General features: G+C 40.9%; 2 protein-coding genes across 4 annotated transcripts in view; one reads left to right on the top strand and one right to left on the bottom strand.

The window, feature by feature from the left end:
- LOC307044412 (serine/threonine-protein kinase NIM1) overlaps positions 1–19,127 on the top strand; it is a 43,204-nt gene that overhangs the window by 12,223 nt on the left and 11,854 nt on the right. Inside the window, exons 1-3 of one of the 3 annotated variants that reach the window (XM_079689603.1) lie at positions 13,491–13,614; positions 14,574–14,632; positions 19,053–19,127. The exon at positions 19,053–19,127 is cut by the window's right edge and continues 248 nt beyond it. In XM_079689603.1, coding sequence (XP_079545729.1) covers positions 19,057–19,127 — 71 coding nt within the window. In that variant the 5' untranslated portion in view covers positions 13,491–13,614; positions 14,574–14,632; positions 19,053–19,056. Of the gene's footprint in view, positions 1–13,490; positions 13,673–14,573; positions 14,633–19,052 lie in introns of those variants that run through there. The other 2 variants (XM_079689601.1, XM_079689602.1) reach the window with 2 other exon arrangements.
- Positions 9,735–13,427, bottom strand: pole4 (polymerase (DNA-directed), epsilon 4, accessory subunit). The gene is made up of 4 exons (XM_079689646.1): positions 13,046–13,427; positions 11,800–11,884; positions 10,125–10,166; positions 9,735–9,998 (listed from the first exon to the last, which is right to left on the bottom strand). Exons 1-4 carry the CDS (start codon positions 13,277–13,279, stop codon positions 9,985–9,987), a joined length of 375 nt encoding a protein of 124 aa, XP_079545772.1. The 5' UTR covers positions 13,280–13,427; the 3' UTR covers positions 9,735–9,984.

Here is a 19,127-nt window from a genome sequence, read left to right as displayed (position 1 = left end):
GAATACTTCTACTTTTACTCAAGTACAAGATCTGAGTACTTCTACTTTTACTCAAGTACAATATCTGAGTACTTCTACTTTACTCAAGAACAAGATCTGAGTACTTCTACTTTACTCAAGAACAAGATCTGAGTACTTCTACTTTTACTCAAGTACAAGATCTGAGTACTTCTACTTTACTCAAGAACAAGATCTGAGTACTTCTACTTTTACTCAAGTACAATATCTGAGTACTTCTACTTTACTCAAGAACAAGATCTGAGTACTTCTACTTTACTCAAGAACAAGATCTGAGTACTTCTACTTTTACTCTAGTACAAGATCTGAGTACTTCTACTTTACTCAAGAACAAGATCTGAGTACTTCTACTTTACTCAAGAACAAGATCTGAGTACTTCTACTTTTACTCTAGTACAAGATCTGAGTACTTCTACTTTACTCAAGAACAAGATCTGAGTACTTCTACTTTTACTCAAGTACAAGATCTGAGTACTTCTACTTTACTCAAGAACAAGATCTGAGTACTTCTACTTTTACTCAAGTACAAGATCTGAGTACTTCTACTTTTACACAAGTACAAGATCTGAATAGTTGAGTAACATTTTGAATGCAGGACTTTGACTGTGAGTATTCCTTCACTCTAAGCAACCTGCTTGTATTTGTTTGATTGTTTTCTTGCATTGAACTAAGTGAAGCTCAACTGAAGATGATGTTGCCTCCTTGGAATTTAAGCAACAGGTCTTCTTGCGGCCGCATTTGACTCTTATCTACTGAGGGTGTTGTAAAGTGGAGAAACGTGTATCTAAGTTATTGCTATTGGATTGACACCAAAGTCTGACTTTTATTGTCGATGGTTCAGATGGCCGAAAAACGATTCCGCTATCATTTATGTTGCAGATAAAACTTCTGACATGAAGTAATTTATGTTGGCCAGTTATCTGCTAGAAGATGCATCACTGACAATAAGGACACAGGAATGCAAAATACACCCCTAACAGTTTTATAATTTACAGAACTATCTTCCTAAATCTTCTGGGATGGGTCCATGACATATTTTTGGGAGAAATGATGACAGGAAAAATGCTAGAAAGTTAGAAAAACAAAAATTAGACTTACAAATTAAACCATAGATCACGCTTCATTAGCTTAAACGCTTTTGGACATAGTGTACAAATGTTAAGTACACTGGCGGGGCGATACTGGAGCCACGAGTCACTTCTCAGGCAAAATAAAGATTGTTTTAGACACTAATGTGACACATTTTGTAAGCGTAGATCAATCTGTGCCTGCCCAAGATTCCTGTGGTTAAACAAATCGTAACACAGAACAAATGATCCCCTGGCTCCTGGAAGACTTAAGAGATATTCAGACAATAAGGCAACAACATGTCGCTATGGGCAAACACATCCGATCCCTGGATGTGAAAATATGCCGTCTATGCACTGAGGGGTGAGGTCAGGGTAAAAGTGTGTGTGTGTGTGTGTGTGTGTGTGTGTGTGTGTGTGTGTGTGTGTGTGTGTGTGTGTGTGTGTGTGTGTGTGTGTGTGTGTGTGTGTGTGTGTGTGTGTGTGTGTGTGTGTGTGTGTGTGTGTGTGTGTGTGTGTGTGTGTGTGTGTGTGTGTGTGTGTGTGTGTGTGTGTGTGTGTGTGTGTGTGTGTGTGTGTGTGTGTGTGTGTGTGTGTGTGTGTGTGTGTGTGTGTGTGGAGGAGGTGGGGTTTACTGTTCAAGAAATTGACCCCAGAAATCAGGTTGGAATGTCAGCTGCAAAAACATACCTTCCACATGACTACAGGTCCACTTGTGAGAGCCAGATACATTTTCTGCATATCTCTGCAGCAATTAAAATATCTCCTGTCAAGGTGAGCGGACTCGCAGACATGAAGGCAATCAAACAGAAGAACCAGCAGTGAAATGTGTGGGGGGGGGGAGGGACGTCTTCCTTCCCTGTGCAGCTTTAAGAGAGCTTACTGTACCTGAATGGGATTTCCGAGGGATAAAACACGGGGGGGGGGGGGCAATACTTCAGCTGATCCCTGAAGCGAGACGAACGGAAAGATGTATGAAACAGACAAGCTGTGAGGAATTCAGAAAATGTCTTACTTATTCTCTGCACTAAAGACATTAAAGGTCCCCTGTTATATAGTTTCTCATCAATATATCACAGGTCTCAGATATATCCAGAACCTGTCTCTGATTGGCTGAAACACCAAACAGATCATTGCAGCATTACCCACAATCCCCTCTGTTTCAGCCCTGTTTCCAAAGTGCTGATTCTCTGTCTGTTACTTTAGATGAAAATAAGGAGCCCCTCCCCACGCCCCTCTGAGAGAGATTTGGTTACAAAGAACTCAATGGGGGGGGGGGGGGGGGGTTACCTTGGTTGCTGATTGGCTAATGGTTACACAAAACAAAACATCGTTATGACATCATAAAGTGGCCAAAATCTGATCAGCTCATTTTCAGACAGGTTTTTATAGAAATGGATCAAAAAGAGAGAGAATCTTTGTTCCTGAAACTTTCAGAGTCTCTTTCCACAGAGGGGACACATGTTGATGTAGAAGAGACATGAAGAAGAGGGGACACATGTTGATGTAGAAGAGACATGAAAAAGAGGGGACACATGTTGATGTAGAAGAGACATGAAGAAGAGGGGACACATGTTGATGTAGAAGAGACATGGAGAAGAGGGGACACATGTTGATTTAGAAGAGACATGAAGAAGAGGGGACACATGTTGATGTAGAAGAGACATGAAGAAGAGGGGACACATGTTGATGTAGAAGAGACATGAAGAAGAGGGGACACATGTTGATGTAGAAGAGACATGAAGAAGAGGGGACACATGTTGATGTAGAAGAGACATGAAGAAGAGGGGACACATGTTGATGCAGAAGAGACATGAAGAAGAGGGGACACACGTTGATGTAGAAGAGACATGAAGAAGAGGGGACACATGTTGATGTAGAAGAGACATGAAGAAGAGGAGACACATGTTGATGTAGAAGAGACATGAAGAAGAGGGGACACATGTTGATGCAGAAGAGACATGAAGAAGAGGGGACACATGTTGATGCAGAAGAGACATGAAGAAAAGGAGACACATGTTGATGTAGAAGAGACATGAAGAAGAGGGGACACATGTTGATGTAGAAGAGACATGAAGAAGAGGGGACACATGTTGATGCAGAAGAGACATGAAGAAGAAGGGACACATGTTGATGCAGAAGAGACATGAAGAAAAGGAGACACATGTTGATGTAGAAGAGACATGAGGAAGAGGGGACACATGTTGATGAAGAAGAGACATTGGTCCTTTCACCCTCACACTTAAATATGTGTATGGACATGTTGTTATTTATTGAAACGTATGGATAACTGAATAGATTACTGTTATAGATATTATATATATTACTCAAGTACAAGATCTGAGTACTTCTCCCATCTCTGAGGACCTTAAAGAACAGCTCGTCCCTGGTTGTTCATCTCCTGTTTTGTGTATGGAGGGGAGGGGGGGGGGGGTCCACTTCGTTTTCTTTTCACATGAGACTTCCTTAATGGAATGTCTTTATTGACTGTGGAAGTAAAATGCTGTCCAATCCTTCGACATGTGATTATATTTGATTAGAAAAGAGCACTGCTTGTTCCCCGGTGCCAGTGAGGCATTCCTCAGCAGGGAGTCGCCGGGCGCTTCTCACAGATCCGTTTCATTACTCCCCGAAACACTAAACCCAGAAAATCAGCTTAAACACACTCGGGGCATTTATTTTTAAAATCCCCGCTGCAAAAAACTCAAAGGGTCTCGACTGTGTGCAGAGAGTGTGAAACAGAACACTATGGATGTGTTTAACAAATGCTTCCTGGAAGAACAACACACATCTCAGGTCTGCAGAGACTCGGAAACATTCCTGATACAAACGCTCTGATTCTCAGTGTCTCACGTGTTGAGCAGGATATTTAAACTCCACTGTTTCACCACCGACTTGAATTGTACTTTAAAGGTCACCTATTATGCAAAATCCACTTCTCCATGTCTCCTCTACATCAACATGTGTCCCCTCTTCTTCATGTCTCTTCTACATCAACATGTGTCCCCTCTTCTTCATTTCTCTTCTACATCAACATGTGTCCCCTCTTCTTCATGTCTCTTCTACATCAACATGTGTCCCCTCTTCTTCATGTCTCTTCTACATCAACATGTGTCCCCTCTTCTTCATGTCTCTTCTACATCAACATGTGTCCCCTCTTCTTCATGTCTCTTCTACATCAACATGTGTCCCCTCTTCTTCATGTCTCTTCTACATCAACATGTGTCCCCTCTTCGTCATGTCTCTTCTACATCAACATGTGTCCCCTCTTCTTCATGTCTCTTCTACATTAACATGTGTCCCCTCTTCTTCATGTCTCTTCTACATCAACATGTGTCCCCTCTTCTTCATGTCTCTTCTACATCAACATGTGTCCCCTCTTCTTCATGTCTCTTCTACATCAACATGTGTCCCCTCTTCTTCATGTCTCTTCTACATCAACATGTGTCCCCTCTTCTTCATCAACATGTGTCCCCTCTTCTTCATGTCTCTTCTACATCAACATGTGTCCCCTCTGTGGAAAGACACTCTGAAAGTTTCAGGAACAAAGATTCTCTCTCTTTTTGATCCATTTCTATAAAAACCTGTCTGAAAATGAGCTGATCAGATTTTGGCCACTTGATGATGTCATAACGACGTTTTGTCTTGTTTAACCATTAGCCAATCAGCAACCAAGGTAACCCCCCCCCCCCCCCCCCCCCCATTGAGTTCTTTGTAACCAAATGTCTCTCAGAGGGGCGAGGGGAGGGGCTCCTTATTTTCATCTAAAGTAACAGACAGAGAATCAGCACTTTGGAAACAGGGCTGAAACAGAGGGGATTATGGGTAATGCTGCAATGATCTGTTTGGTATTTCAGCCAATCAGAGACAGGCTCTGGATATATCTGAGACCTGTGATATATTGATGAGAAACAGTGTAACAGGGGACCTTTAAAGTACAGCTGCAGCAGCAGAATGGAGTATTCAACAAATGCTAGTGCCAGATATTTATATTTAAATCACTTTTCCAAGAAATGTACTGTATTCACTATTGAGAAAATAGTATATACCATGATGTCAAATACAAAAATCATCTTTATCCATGTGAAGCTGACAATTGAGCGGCCCGACCAAGCAAGGAAGCAGAGGCAGAACGTCCAAAAATATAACCCGGTGTGGGCATTTATTAAACTCGATCCCAGGGCACATCCTCAATCTTGCTGTTTTTGTGAGCACAGTCACCAGCCACAAGGATCTCACACACACTACCTGCCCAACAGGAAAACCCCAGAGCCTAAATGCACACAGACCAATCAACCCAACAGGACACAGGTGAGGGGGAGGAGATAACACAGGGCACCAGATGCACACACTACATACACCTCGCCAACAACGAAGCTACACAATCCGTAATGGAGGCCGAGATCTATGGCCCCAGAGATCACCTCCGTTACAATCCATCTCTCCCAATGCTCCAAAATAAATCCCATCTGATCACTGATGTTAGCGTATAACAGATTAATTGGGATGAGCCAATAATGAAAAAGAAATGTGTGTACGAATATAAATATTTACCGAAAGGAACTGCAAATAATATACTGTATGTTGCAGTCATTCTGTGTTACCATGTTTGTCCACCAGTGAGCGCTAATTGTTTTCTAACTGTAGAATTTCCCCCTCTGTACATATTTATTTCACAACCAAATGTAAGGGATCCTTGATATGTTGATGTAGTCCAAAAATATCGTTATAATAAATATGCATGGATATATGCAAGATATAAGTTATATATTTGTAGGATATTGGCCTCAAAAATTGTATTTGAGGTTTACTTATGAGTGTCTGCAACCAATAAGTCAATAACAGCTCTGGAGGTCCCAGGATCAGCACATTGGAGAGAGGTGATGGTGCAGGATGTTAAATATAATCAAGTCAAGTGTATTTAATACCTTTTGTTACTTCACAGATGTGGATGAATGATGTGAAATCTAATCAAGTGTTGAATCAGACTTTAGTTCCACCTGGAGTAAATCCACCAGCTACCCTGCAGTATACAAAGTCATTCAAACTAGCTGCACCTTTACCAGCTTTGAGAACACTTTCATGATCAATCATTATAAAACATATCATATCTATTATTCTGAAATGGACCAATCTGCACAACGACTACTTTTACTGTCTTTCACTATATTTTGATGAGAATACTTTTCTACTTTCACTTGAGGAACATTTTGAATGCAGGACTTTTACTGTAACAGAGTATTCCTACACTCTGGGACTATTACTTTTACTCAAGAACAAGATCTGAGTACTTCTACTTTTACTCAAGAACAAGATCTGAGTACTTCTACTTTTACTCAAGAACAAGACCTGAGTACTTCTACTTTTACTCAAGTACAAGATCTGGTTACTTCTACTTTTACTCAAGTACAAGATCTGAGTACTTCTACTTTTACTCAAGAACAAGATCTGAGTACTTCTACTTTTACTCAAGTACAAGATCTGAGTACTTCTACTTTTACTCAAGAACAAGATCTGAGTACTTCTACTTTTACTAAAGTACTAGGTCTGAGTACTTCTACTTTTACTAAAGTACTAGGTCTGAGTACTTCTCCCACGTCTGGTAGTGACGTAGCACAATGTGGTTTCCCAACCGGGGGAGACATGCTCTCATTTCATCTATAAACCTCTGAGGGTGTTCCCTGAGTAATATTGATTCACTCGACAGGTTTTTGATAATCTGATAAAAAGGTTTATTTGGCTCCTTCTTCCATAAAACTCCAGATTATTTATTCTGAGGGTGAGGCTGAGCTGGGGCATTTCACAAAACCGACGGTAGAGGAAATAACGGAGAAGGGAGCCCTGGAGGAAAGTGCACATAAATGCTGATTGTTGGGGAATCTTTTGCTTAGGTATCCCAGTCCATCACTTTCTCCTTTCCCATGGCATAGGTCTACGGTCTACAGTCTTGTGATATTGCTGATATCCCTCTTAAGGAGGAGCAGCTCTGGTTCCTTGTTGTTGTTCATGACCAAGCAAGCTGACCTGAGATAGTTTATGGTTCGTGGACATCGTGGAGTCAGTCTTATCGGGTGCGTAAGCCCCACTGTCGTACATTCTTGGGCCATGGACAACAGTTTTAGTTACATTTAGGCTGCAGCCACACGAGGATGATAACGGTCGTATCTGCTACAGTTCTCCATCAGATAGACGGTTCGGCCAGACGAGGCCGACACGGAAACGCAGAAAACGACAGACACTCTTGGGGGGCAAACGGCTCCTTGTTTACGCCTATACGATCATGTCCTGATAACGATGATGCAATAGCCCCGCCTCTCCTGCTCAGAGATCAGCTGTCAGAAGAGGGGGAGGAAAAGAGAAGCTCCGTTTTATTATTCTCATATTATTAGATAGTCGTAATTCATTTGTTTTAAAGCTCAATAAATAACAAAGAAGACATCTCACCGGGCACTTTTCTAATTTTGTCCGGAAGATTTAAACTTTAACGTACATGTTGACCGGCGAAAAATATTCTAACTGAAACTCTGCCGCACGGTCCCCTCGTCCCTTGGAAGAGGCGGAGAGGTGGGTGTTTTTCATCTGCTGGTGGACTACCGGAGAGATTTACAGCAGGACCAAACGCTTGCCTCGGGGAGGGAAAAAAAAGAGGCACAGCGTCCACAGCGGAGAGTAAACAGAAGGGCAACCATGGCAACCATGCGCGGGAAGTCTTCTTCGCTGCTTTTGTGGCAGGACTACAGCGCCACTTACAGGCCTGGCATATGTACTACAGCGTCTCCAGCGTTTGAGCGGTCTCGTGTGAACGGACACGTTTCTGGTGCCTGTTGCGTGTGGACGGAAGACTTTTTTGATAATGATTGCGGTCCGTTATCGTTATCGTGTGGCAAGGGCTTTAGTGCCCTGTTTGTTTAGTGTTGTTAACGAAGAAGGTTGATCATACACTCTGAACGAGTTAAAACCTCCAACTAAGGAAGAGATCTTCAGAATTGGCCGGGCAACCGCTGTCACCTCGTGGCGGCAGCACATGTCGCACGCTGCTGTGTGGACGCTCCTGAGATGCGAGCGAGAGACGCGAGGACAGAGGAGTCCTCAGGTATTAATTGGGATGTCCTCGTTCACTCAAACGTCACTCCTAAACGACGTCTGTTAATGATGACATGTGCACAGCTGTATCCCCTCTCATCGGGCTTAACTGAATAACCCTTTAGAACCGGCCCATTTGTTGTTAAATATTTATTTAAATGAGTGAATCTTTCTCTTGTTAGTCAAGGAATTCATTTTATGATGGTTGGTCCTGCTTTTGTGTTCCGTTTTGGTGTAAAATGTAGCATACATTTAAATAAAACTATAATTATAGTAATGTGAAAGCCTTTTAGAAATGAATTGCACATAATTCCCACGGAGCTGTAAGCACTTATACATTTATGTGACGCTTTTCCACTCATCTTCCAGTTGTCGGTTTTCCTCTGTTGAAATGGACCAGCTGTGAAGGTGGGGGCGGGGCTTTTATACGCGAGTAGTGAAAACACTTCCGCGTAGTGTGCTCGCGTGTATCCTCCATGGGTATCCTCCCTTTCGTCTCCTCCCACACCCCTTCTCCCGCACCCATCCTGCCTCACCCCTCCGTGTGCATTTCAGCTATTGGGACGTCCTTCAAAATGGCGTGTCTTGATCGATTTCCGGGTCAAATCCCGGAGGAGGGGAACGGTACGGTACGTCCACAAAGCAGCTTTAAACAAATCTTCCAACGCTTCCAACGCTTCTCTGCCCATTGACTTTGAATGGGGATGACGTCACTTTGCCTCGCTTTTCACTGAACTGCATTGTGGGGAAGCGAAGCGAAGATTTCCAGGATTTTCAGGATCCAAAAGTTGAGCGATGTTCAACTTTTGAAGCTGAGCTGGAAAACGTCAGCCAATCAAATCCCGTTTATGCAAATCTGACAGTTCAAGCGCTAGCCAATCAAACCGCGTGCAAGCTGGGAGAGCCAGACCGAGAAATTACGGTAGCAAATTACCCGGTTCTTTACGACCAGAACTATTTACCGGGATACAAACCGGAGGAACCAGGCATGGAGGGAGGTGGCAGAGACAGTGGGTGAAACTGGTAGGTTTTCACCTGTTTGGGGAGTTTATATAATATATATATATATTGCTTGCATAAAATCCCCGGGGTTTTTTGCTTTGTATGCTGGGGGCGGGAGATTCATGTGATTGGTTGTTGCTCGCGAAAAATCCCCAAGCTCTCAGACACGCCCAGCTCCAAGATTTTCTCAAAGCTGCTGTGTGGACGTACCGGAAGAGAGGAGTCGAGGAGGGGTATTGGGATCAGGCTTGTCTCTCTCTTGAGTTTCGTCTCCATTGCTCCAGAAGTTTCCATCATAGTGATCACGTAATAAAACGAAAAAAGTTACTTAGAAATGGCACAAAGATTGTGGGTTGAATTAGTCCAGCATTAAGCTGATAAAGTAGTCGTTAAACAGTGTGCAACAGAGTGTAGTTTTCTTCGTTTTTAATGTAATACTACATATGTTTAATTTTGCCAAAGTCTAAAATCTAGAGCCCTTAGGAAAGTGGAAGGAGGAAAATAATTATCTTGCAAATGTGTGAGTGACAAACTGATATGATTGACTGTTTCATTCTCACAAAATTCTTTAAAACTTACATTTATTTCATTGTACAGTTGTATTTCACAAATATTTACAAAAAAATGTACACATTACCACTGATGACTTCAACATTAAGTATGAAAAGTCTTAATGATACATTGTAGAAAAGGATTTATAAATATCCCATTTGAGAGTCGCTTTGAAAATACCAGAAAGATGTTCTCAATAAATTCTCTGTAAGAAACGTTTCTTGGATGGTGGCAGATACTCCATGTTCCCCTCTCTTTCCGTTTAATCTAGCGTGCCTACAGAGAGAATAAAGACCCATTAGACAACAAATACAAGAACACATCTGGAAGAGCATGCTGTTCTTCTGAACTATATTAAGGTATAAAAAACCCTTAACATTTTAAAGTCATGGCAAGGCTTACCTTCAAGAAATGCAAATTCATCTATGGCCTCTATTGCGTTGTCTGTGGAAGCGAAACAAATGGAAAAGTTAAAACTGGTTCATAAACATTTTTTAGGTTTCTATAGAGCAGTGCTAATAAACACTGGTCAGTCAGATGAACACATCCTTTACACAGATGTAACAGCATGCCAATTTAAGTTAGAAAGTCACAACCAGTGCCCTGTACTACGAATCCAGTTCAACAGACCCTGGATATATTTGAGTTATCTGGCTTAACCAACCCAAAGCAAACGCGCTCTCGCTAAGCGGTCCTACGACGCTGGTTATCAACTCGGTAACTCAAGCCAGGGTTTCTCTGTCCGGCTGAGTGCGTGTTCATGTGAAAGGGGCGGGGTTAGCAGCATTTGACCAATCACAAACATGGACAAGTGTACTGACAGCTAGGGCTGCTCGATTATGGCAAAAATCATAATCTCGATTATTTGGGTCAATAATTGATATCACGATTATTAAAAACGATTATCCTTTTACTTAGTTGATTAACCTGAACTTTAAGTATGATTCAACTGAAAAACCAATAAAAATAAAAATGTACATTTAAAAAATAAATAATTGTTTTATTTAGATGATGTTGTTTTCATAAATCGTAAAGCCAAGTCATAAAAGCCAAAATGATAATTACGATTAAGATACGATTAATTGAGCAGCGATACTGACAGCGCAGCATCATACTTCCTGAATGAAAAGTGAACTATAATATTAGACAAATATGAAGAAGTTAAACTTTAAACATCCATGACTTAAACACTTTATCCAGGATCAAAGCCACATAGCTGCACCTGCAAGGTGAATACAGCTGGTAACAGAACAAGTGTTTGAATGCGTACATGAACAGGTTCATGATATCACTGCCCCGTCTAAGACACGATCTGACTTTCATTACATTTGACTCGAGTGTTTCCTCAACTTAATGAGTTGCTTAAAATAATACTTCTGCATACAGTATGTGACACTGTGAGTGTTGCACGGCCAGATACGGCTCAGCTGACTCAGATAAGGAGATATATGATACATTATGATATGATATGCCGCGGACTGTACTTAATGTTACTCTGATCCGGTTACTTATGTTGTGGCAGATATTTAAGTAAGCTTTCTTCACGCTAATGTTATAATAGTCAGATTGCTCTGAAGATGGGAGTTGATATTCTATTAATGTTCACGTTCACACAGTCGGTGATTTTTGCCGGCCGTCTTTCCTGCAACGGCAGCTTTTCTGTATTTCCTTTCTCCTGTAATATGACTTGATCGCTTTAAACTCTACACACTGAGCTCTGATTGGTCAGCAGGCGGTGCTTTCACTGAGTTGAGCTCTTATCCTGGAACCTAACTCCGGAGCAGGCTAGCCGTTCAGCATCAGTTACCATGGAGATCTAGTCTTTTAAGAAGAGAACCAGCGCCGTAGGACCGGAAATCCAGAGTTTTCCCTGAAGTTAGCTCGCTAAGCAAAAATCCAGCTTCGTAGTACAGGCCTCAAGTCTGTCAGCTGAACAACCATAAGTCCATACCGTAAATCCATTTTCAAATAATAAAAAATAACTTTAGAAAACTTTATTTTTCCATTAAATTACACAACATTTTAATCTCCTTTCTCCATCCTTGCATTTCAGTGTAAATGTATTCAGAGCACTCACCCAGGTCTTTCCTCTGCAGAGTTTTCCTCTTCCCTTGCTGGGCGTACACCAGGGAATCTTTGGCAATCATCTCAACAAACAACTCCTGGAACAAAGACATCAATTAATATTCTGAAAACCAATTCAGACACGAAGAGGAATATCTGATATCTTCCTATCAATATCTTTTGGTCTTGGAAATGTGACCTAAAATATGTCTATCGTAGACATGTATCACAAGTCTATTTTAATTATATATATATATATATATGTCACTTTAACTTTCTTTCTTGGGTGGATGTTCTCACAGATTAAATCAGTTCTATTGTAAACGGCGGCTGTCTTTCCCAGGCTTTTTCACACCTTGAATACAAAAGACTGGGCATCTCCTCATACGGGTCTTACCTGTGATAATAAGCATGTGTTATGTCCCTTTTGTTTCCTTCTCCTTTGTATAAATTACTTTTGGTTTCTGTGAAGCGGGTCAGATCTTGTAGCAAAAGCTGCTGCAAACATCTCTACAAGGCGTTGAACATTTCTAGGCAATGCCTTGTTTTGTTTCCATGCTGCTGCAATGCAAACATTCCCCAATTTGGGATCAATAAAGTACCTCTTATCTAATATACAATGCAATAAACAACTTCACTATTTGTGATCAGTAGTAGTACATCTATTATAATCCAATTAAATAATATAAGGTGTGTACATGTGCATTTTGGGATGCCTTTATTTAGCAGGGGCGCTTTATAGTTAACTGTAATAAGCATAATGCTCATTTATACAGTATATACAGGGCATATTCACTATTATTAAAGAGGATAATCACAGTACATTGACTGAAGACTCTTTATGGACTAACTTGCTTTAAACTCACAGTAGTAATAGTAGTAATTATTTATCTAACATATCATATTCCAATTACTTGTATATAGACTCTCATTGCAATATTTCTATCCTATTTTATTTGTATTTTGATGGCAACTTAAAAAAAGGAGTAGCTCCACTCATCTCATTGTACCTATATAATGACAATAAAGGATTCTATTCTGTTATATTTACTTGCACTATTTCAACTATTGTATCTGTTTTATTGTGTTGCACTGATGGGAGGAGCCTGTGACCAAAGATTTCCATTGATATATCTACACTGTAGTTATGAACACATGACAATACAAGCCTTGCATCTTGAATCTAGTATCACATTGTGAAAGCTAAGGCAGCTCTGTGTTGTTTCAGGACTTCCTCCTCCTACATGTTTGTTATTTACCGTGGCTTTAGCGATGATGAACACGGACTCCTGGCTGGCCAGAGACACGTCCGGGTCGGTCTTCATGAGAGCTTTGATCCGGGCCAGCGGGAGTTTAGAGAGCCGTGTCCCGGGGCCTGTTGTCTGCGGCGGGGCGACCTCCTCCTCCGCCTCGGGTCCTCCGCGGATCTCCTCCTCAATCCGTTCAGGGTCTAGCTCCGTGGGGCTGACAGGTGTAGCAACTACCGCCGCCATTTTCTGTCTCTTTACACGGTCAAAAAACACACAAAATACTAGCTTCTTCCAAGCAGCATGTCACACATGACAACAACAAGCATGTGCTTCCGGTCTTTTGGTGAGGGGTGTGTGCTGATTGGTTAGGAAAGCACGCGAAAGCCCCGCCTCTTCCTCTCCCGCCAACTCATCCTCGTCTGTGATTGGTTAGAAAGCGAATTCGGCTATGACTATTGGCTTGAAGCAGACGTCAATCATAGTAAAAATTACGTGGATGAAAATGACCTCAAGGAGATCTCAAGATGTAAATCCGGTCAGGGTCGAGCTCCCATGGTCGAGCACCGTGGAGGTGAAAGGTGAGCAGCATGCAGCATGTCACAGATGACAACAACAGCATGTTCTTCCGGTCTTTTGGTGAGGGATGTGCGCTGATTGGTTAGGAAATTACACTAAAGCCCCGCCTCTTCTTCTCCCGCCAACTCATCCTCCTCTGTGATTGGTTAGAAGGCGAACTCGGCTATGACTATTGGCTTGAAGCAGACGTCAATCAAAGTGAAAGTTGCGTTGACGAAAATTACGGCAAGAAGATGTCAAGATGTAAATGGTTGATATTACTAGTGATTAGTTTATTTGTATTAAAGCAAACCAGTTTATTAACAATGTATGTCATCCTCTTACTTTAACCGGTGGAAATAATCCCACCTATAGTCACTCTTTCACTTGTTTGTCCACTTGGGGGCAGCAGAAACAAACTGTAAACCATAGGCTGTATCTGATCATTTACAGTCTATGATTATTATCACCTAATACAATTAATAGAGACACCATATATGTACGTATGCAGACAATAGTGCAAGGTCAAGTGACAGTTGTGATTAATACCAGCACAGTTTATAATATTTGTTGGTTAAATAGTTTAATAAAGAAGCAGCAATCGACTGAAGTGTTTTTAAAACCTAATATGATTGAGTATTTTCCCTCTCCTTCACATAAAGAGTTCCTTAAATCCCCCCTATACTTTCTTCTTGTATGTATTGTGTTGTATATATTCACTGGCAACATATGGTATTTTTGTTGTGTTTTTTTAGATGTTCATGTAAATAAAGCTATAACTGTGACATTATCAACACAGAATACAAAATGATCTTTTAGTCTTCATACGTATAATGTATTATTACTCGGTATGACATTTTATATGATGTGTACTTAGTTTATTCTTTAAAAATGTGGATGCAGCATTACATCAGTGCACTAATACACTGCACTAATAGGATTGAAGAAGGACTTAGTCTCCGACTCTCCCTCTCTTGTTCAGGTGTTGAGTCGCAGTGCGCTGAGCCTGAGGGACGGACATGAAGGACCTCCATATTCCAGGTAAATACATCTGCTTTACATCTGCTTTACATACTGATCTAATATTTCTGTTGCTGCAGATGTGTAAGCACGTCTTTATTAGAAAGTGGTTTACACATTTTAAACAAAACAATACTTTCTGCAGATGTGTTAACAAGTCTGCTTAACGTATTGTTTTGTTTAAAATCTGTAAACCACTTTGTAACAAGATATTGCAGAGATGGTTTTTTGTGTCTTCATTCATCTAATCAATTATTTAGCTGTGCTTTATAGATTGGGTTTAGCAAATCATAAATAAATCCTTTGCTTGTGTTAAACCTCCAAACACTTGTTCTGTCTTTATAGTAAGATAAATCATTGTGGACCATCTGTTAATAATGACACGTTAACATTTAAATAATAGAATAGAATGGGGAGGGATGAACCCCTCTTTAATGGTCTCACATGCAGAGCACACAGCACACAGTGAAATGTGTTCTCTGCTTTGAACCCATCCAGTCTAGTAGGAGCAGTGAGCAGCTATTGTACAGCGCCCAGCCAGCAATTGGAGTGGGGGGGGAAGGGGGGTGTCCGGTGCCTTGCTCAAGGGCACCACGGCAGGGCCCAGGAGGTGAACTGGGACATCTCCAAGTAGCAATCCACACTCCACATTTAGGTCTGGTCGGGGACTTGAACCGGCGACCCTACGGCTCACAGTCCAAGCCTCTACTGACTGAGCCACTGCCTGACATTGAAATATGTATGCAATTGGAGACTAGAGAGTGAACAGAGTGGCGGCTGTGGCTCAGTGGATAGATTGCTGGACTTCGAATCAGGGGGTAGCAAGTTTGAGTCCCACTGCAGTCAGCATGTCGTTGTGTCCCTGAGACACTTCACCCCAAAGTGCTCCTGTGGGGATTGTCCTCAGTAGTGAATGTATGTAAGTCGCTTTGGATAAAAGCGTCTAACAAATGACATGTCATGTCATGTAGTGTAAAAAACCCACATTAGCATAAATACATGCCTGACTAATAATATACTTCATTGTTATCAACACCAGCCAAAGGTATTTTTATAACCTAGTTAACACAAACGACTAATTAGTACTAGCTTTCAAAGTAAAATATTTATCAACAAACAAACAAACAAAAGAGGATAGGTTAACTATAGATCCTTTAAAAAATGTGTTTTATTTGTCCATATAAACTGCAAAATGGCTGATTATTAATCCATGTTTAACAACTTATTGTTTACATTTTGGCAAGGCAACTTACAGATTCAGCTTGATTATCAAATTCAGAATGCTTTAGTGTCAAAGTGCATACAGCAACAAGCAATATGTACAGGGTTATATTAAATGCAATGCTAGTAGGTAGAATGCTAGAAGCAGTATCAGAAAATGACATTTTTGTTTTAAATAATAAACGAAGAACCCTCCTGTTAATTATCCATTTAAAACTGACCAGACTCACTAATACCCTTTCTAAAAGAAGCTTGACATCCTGGCCACTTTAAGCCCACCACCAAACGCTAAATTTAGCCCACAATGACACGGAGCTTTTCATTCATAGAGTTACAGACGTCAGTTATCATTGTTTTAAATCATCAGTTACTTTAAGCAGTTCACCGCAGCTAACTGTTCTCCACGTGTGTTCTGTCATTTGGAGAAGTTATATTTGCTGTTGAAGACGCCCACACACAGCTCAAGTCTTGACAGATAAACTCTGACATGTGACCCCCTGTTGCCCTTGGTGTAATTCCGAAACTGTAAGCAACAGTCTTCCATGATCACAAAGGAAGCAGGATTTAAACCTCGCATTAACATGGAAGCCAAACTACTGTCGATTTTTTTGGCCAGATTTGAAAAGAAATGTGCTGAGACTTTGCAAAGAATGTTCCCAGTTCAGAAAGAAACAGGAAACGTGGACACATCCTGCTTTTGTCCATCATTTAAGAAAAAAAACAGGAAGTTAATTGAATCAGCATCATAGTCTCTATCTAGACTCTTAAAGCTGACAAGACACTTTTCTCAAAACGACGACACCTCAAAAGTGTGGGATATACATTTCCTGTCATATAAAATGCTCACCTTGCATCTTGGGAATATTTTTCATGTCAGTTCATGTGTGTATACTTTAAAGGTCCCCTATCACACTGTTTCTCATCAATATATCACAGGTCTCAGATATATACAGAACCTGTCTCTGATTGGCTGAAACACCAAACAGATCATTGCAGCATTACCCATAATCCCCTCTGTTTCAGCCCTGTTTCCAAAGTGCTGATTCTCTGTCTGTTACTTTAGATGAAAATAAGGAGCCCCTCCCCACGCCCCTCTGAGAGATATTTGGTTACAAAGAACTCAATGGTGCTCTAGGAGGAGATTCAGGTGATAAGGGGGGGGGGGGGGGGGGGGGGGTTACCTTGGTTGCTGATTGGCTAATGGTTACACAAGACAAAACATCGTTATGACATCATAAAGTGTCCAAAATCTGATCAGCTCATTTTCAGACAGGTTTTTATAGAAATGGATCAAAAAGAGAGAGAATCTTTGTTCCTGAAACTTTCAGAGTCTCTTTCCACAGAGGGGACACATGTTGATGTAGAAGAGACATGGAGAAGAGGGGACACATGTTGATGTAGAAGAGACATGAAGAATAGGGGACACATGTTGATGTAGAAGAGACATGAAGAAGAGGGGACACATGTTGATGTAGAAGAGACATGAAGAAGAGGGGACACATGTTGATGTAGAAGAGACATGAAGAATAGGGGACACATGTTGATGTAGAAGAGACATGAAGAAGAGGGGACACATGTTGATGTAGAAGAGACGTGAAGAAGAGGGGACACATGTTGATGTAGAAGAGACGTGAAGAAGAGGGGACACATGTTGATGTAGAAGAGACGTGAAGAAGAGGGGACACATGTTGATGTAGAAGAGACGTGGAGAAGAGGGGACACATGTTGATGTAGAAGAGACATGAAGAAGAGGGGACACATGTTGATGTAGAAGAGACATGAAGAAGAGGGGACACATGTTGATGTAGAAGAGACATGAAGAAGAGGGGACACATGTTGATGTAGAAGAGACATGGAGAAGAGGGGACACATGTTGATGTAGAGGAGACATGAAGAAGAGGGGACACATGTTGATGTAGAAGAGACATGAAGAAGAGGGGACACATGTTGATGTAGAAGAGACATGGAGAAGAGGGGACACATGTTGATGTAGAGGAGACAAAGTGAAAAAGTGGATTTTTCATAATAGGTGACCTTTAATTAACTCTTACACAATCAGTCATAACTTAGCTCTGTCCCGTTGCAGACAGCGAAAGCTAAGGAGGAATTAAGATTACACCAGGGGACAGACGTTTCACAACACAAGTCAACCTGGAGGACAATCTCATTAACAATTATCTAAACTTGGAACTGTCACACACTGACCTCCCTGAGACTTCATCTGTACAGTGCAAAAATAACCCAAGATAGGGATTGGCTCTCCTCCAACAAACGTAATGTTACCTGTGTGCTATTACTGTGTACTAATACATTCACCAGCTACCCTGCAGTATACAAAGTCATTCAAACTAGCTGCACCTTTACCAGCTTTGAGAACACTTTCATGATCAATCATTATAAAACATATCATATATATTATTCTGAAATGGACCAATCAGCACAATGACTACTTTTACTGTCTTTCACTATATTTTGATGAGAATACTTTTCTACTTTCACTTGAGGAACATTTTGAATGCAGGACTTTTACTGTAACAGAGTATTCCTACACTCTGGTACTTCTACTTTTACTCAAGTACAAGATCTGAGTACTTCTACTTTTAATCAAGAACAAGATCTGAGTACTTCTACTTTTACTCAAGTACAAGATCTGAGTACTTCTACTTTTACTCAAGTACAAGATCTGAGTACTTCTACTTTTACTCGAGTACAATATCTGAATACTTCTACTTTTACTCAAGTACAAGATCTGAGTACTTCTACTTTTACTCAAGTACAAGATCTGAGTACTTCTACTTTTACTCGAGTACAATATCTGAATACTTCTACTTTTACTCAAGTACAAGATCTGAGTACTTCTACTTTTACTCAAGTAGAAGATCTGAGTACTTCTACTTTTACTCAAGTACAATATCTGAGTACTTCTACTTTTACTCAAGTACAAGGTCTGAGTACTTCTACTTTTACTCAAGTACAAGATCTGAGTACTTCTACTTTTATTGAACTACAAGATCTGAGTACTTCTACTTTTACTGAAGTACAAGATCTGAGTACTTCTACTTTTACTGAAGTACAAGATCTGAGTACTTCTACTTTTACTGAAGTACAAGACCTGATTACTTCTACTTTTACTCAAGTACCAGATCTGAGTACTTCTACTTTTACTCAAGTAGATGATCTGAGTACTTCTTTTACTTTTGCGGCTCTCTTATTTTTACAGGTATATGCTAGGAATGCACGACATGAGGAAAATCCGATTCCTCCCAAAGCAGAAAGGGAGCAAAGGTTCAAAAGA

The sequence above is a fragment of the Notothenia rossii genome (genome assembly GCF_949606895.1).
Source record: "Notothenia rossii genome assembly, chromosome: 1".
Taxonomy (NCBI): domain Eukaryota; kingdom Metazoa; phylum Chordata; class Actinopteri; order Perciformes; family Nototheniidae; genus Notothenia; species Notothenia rossii.
Note: the sequence above shows the minus strand (reverse complement) of the source record. Positions and strands in the feature narration are given on the sequence as shown.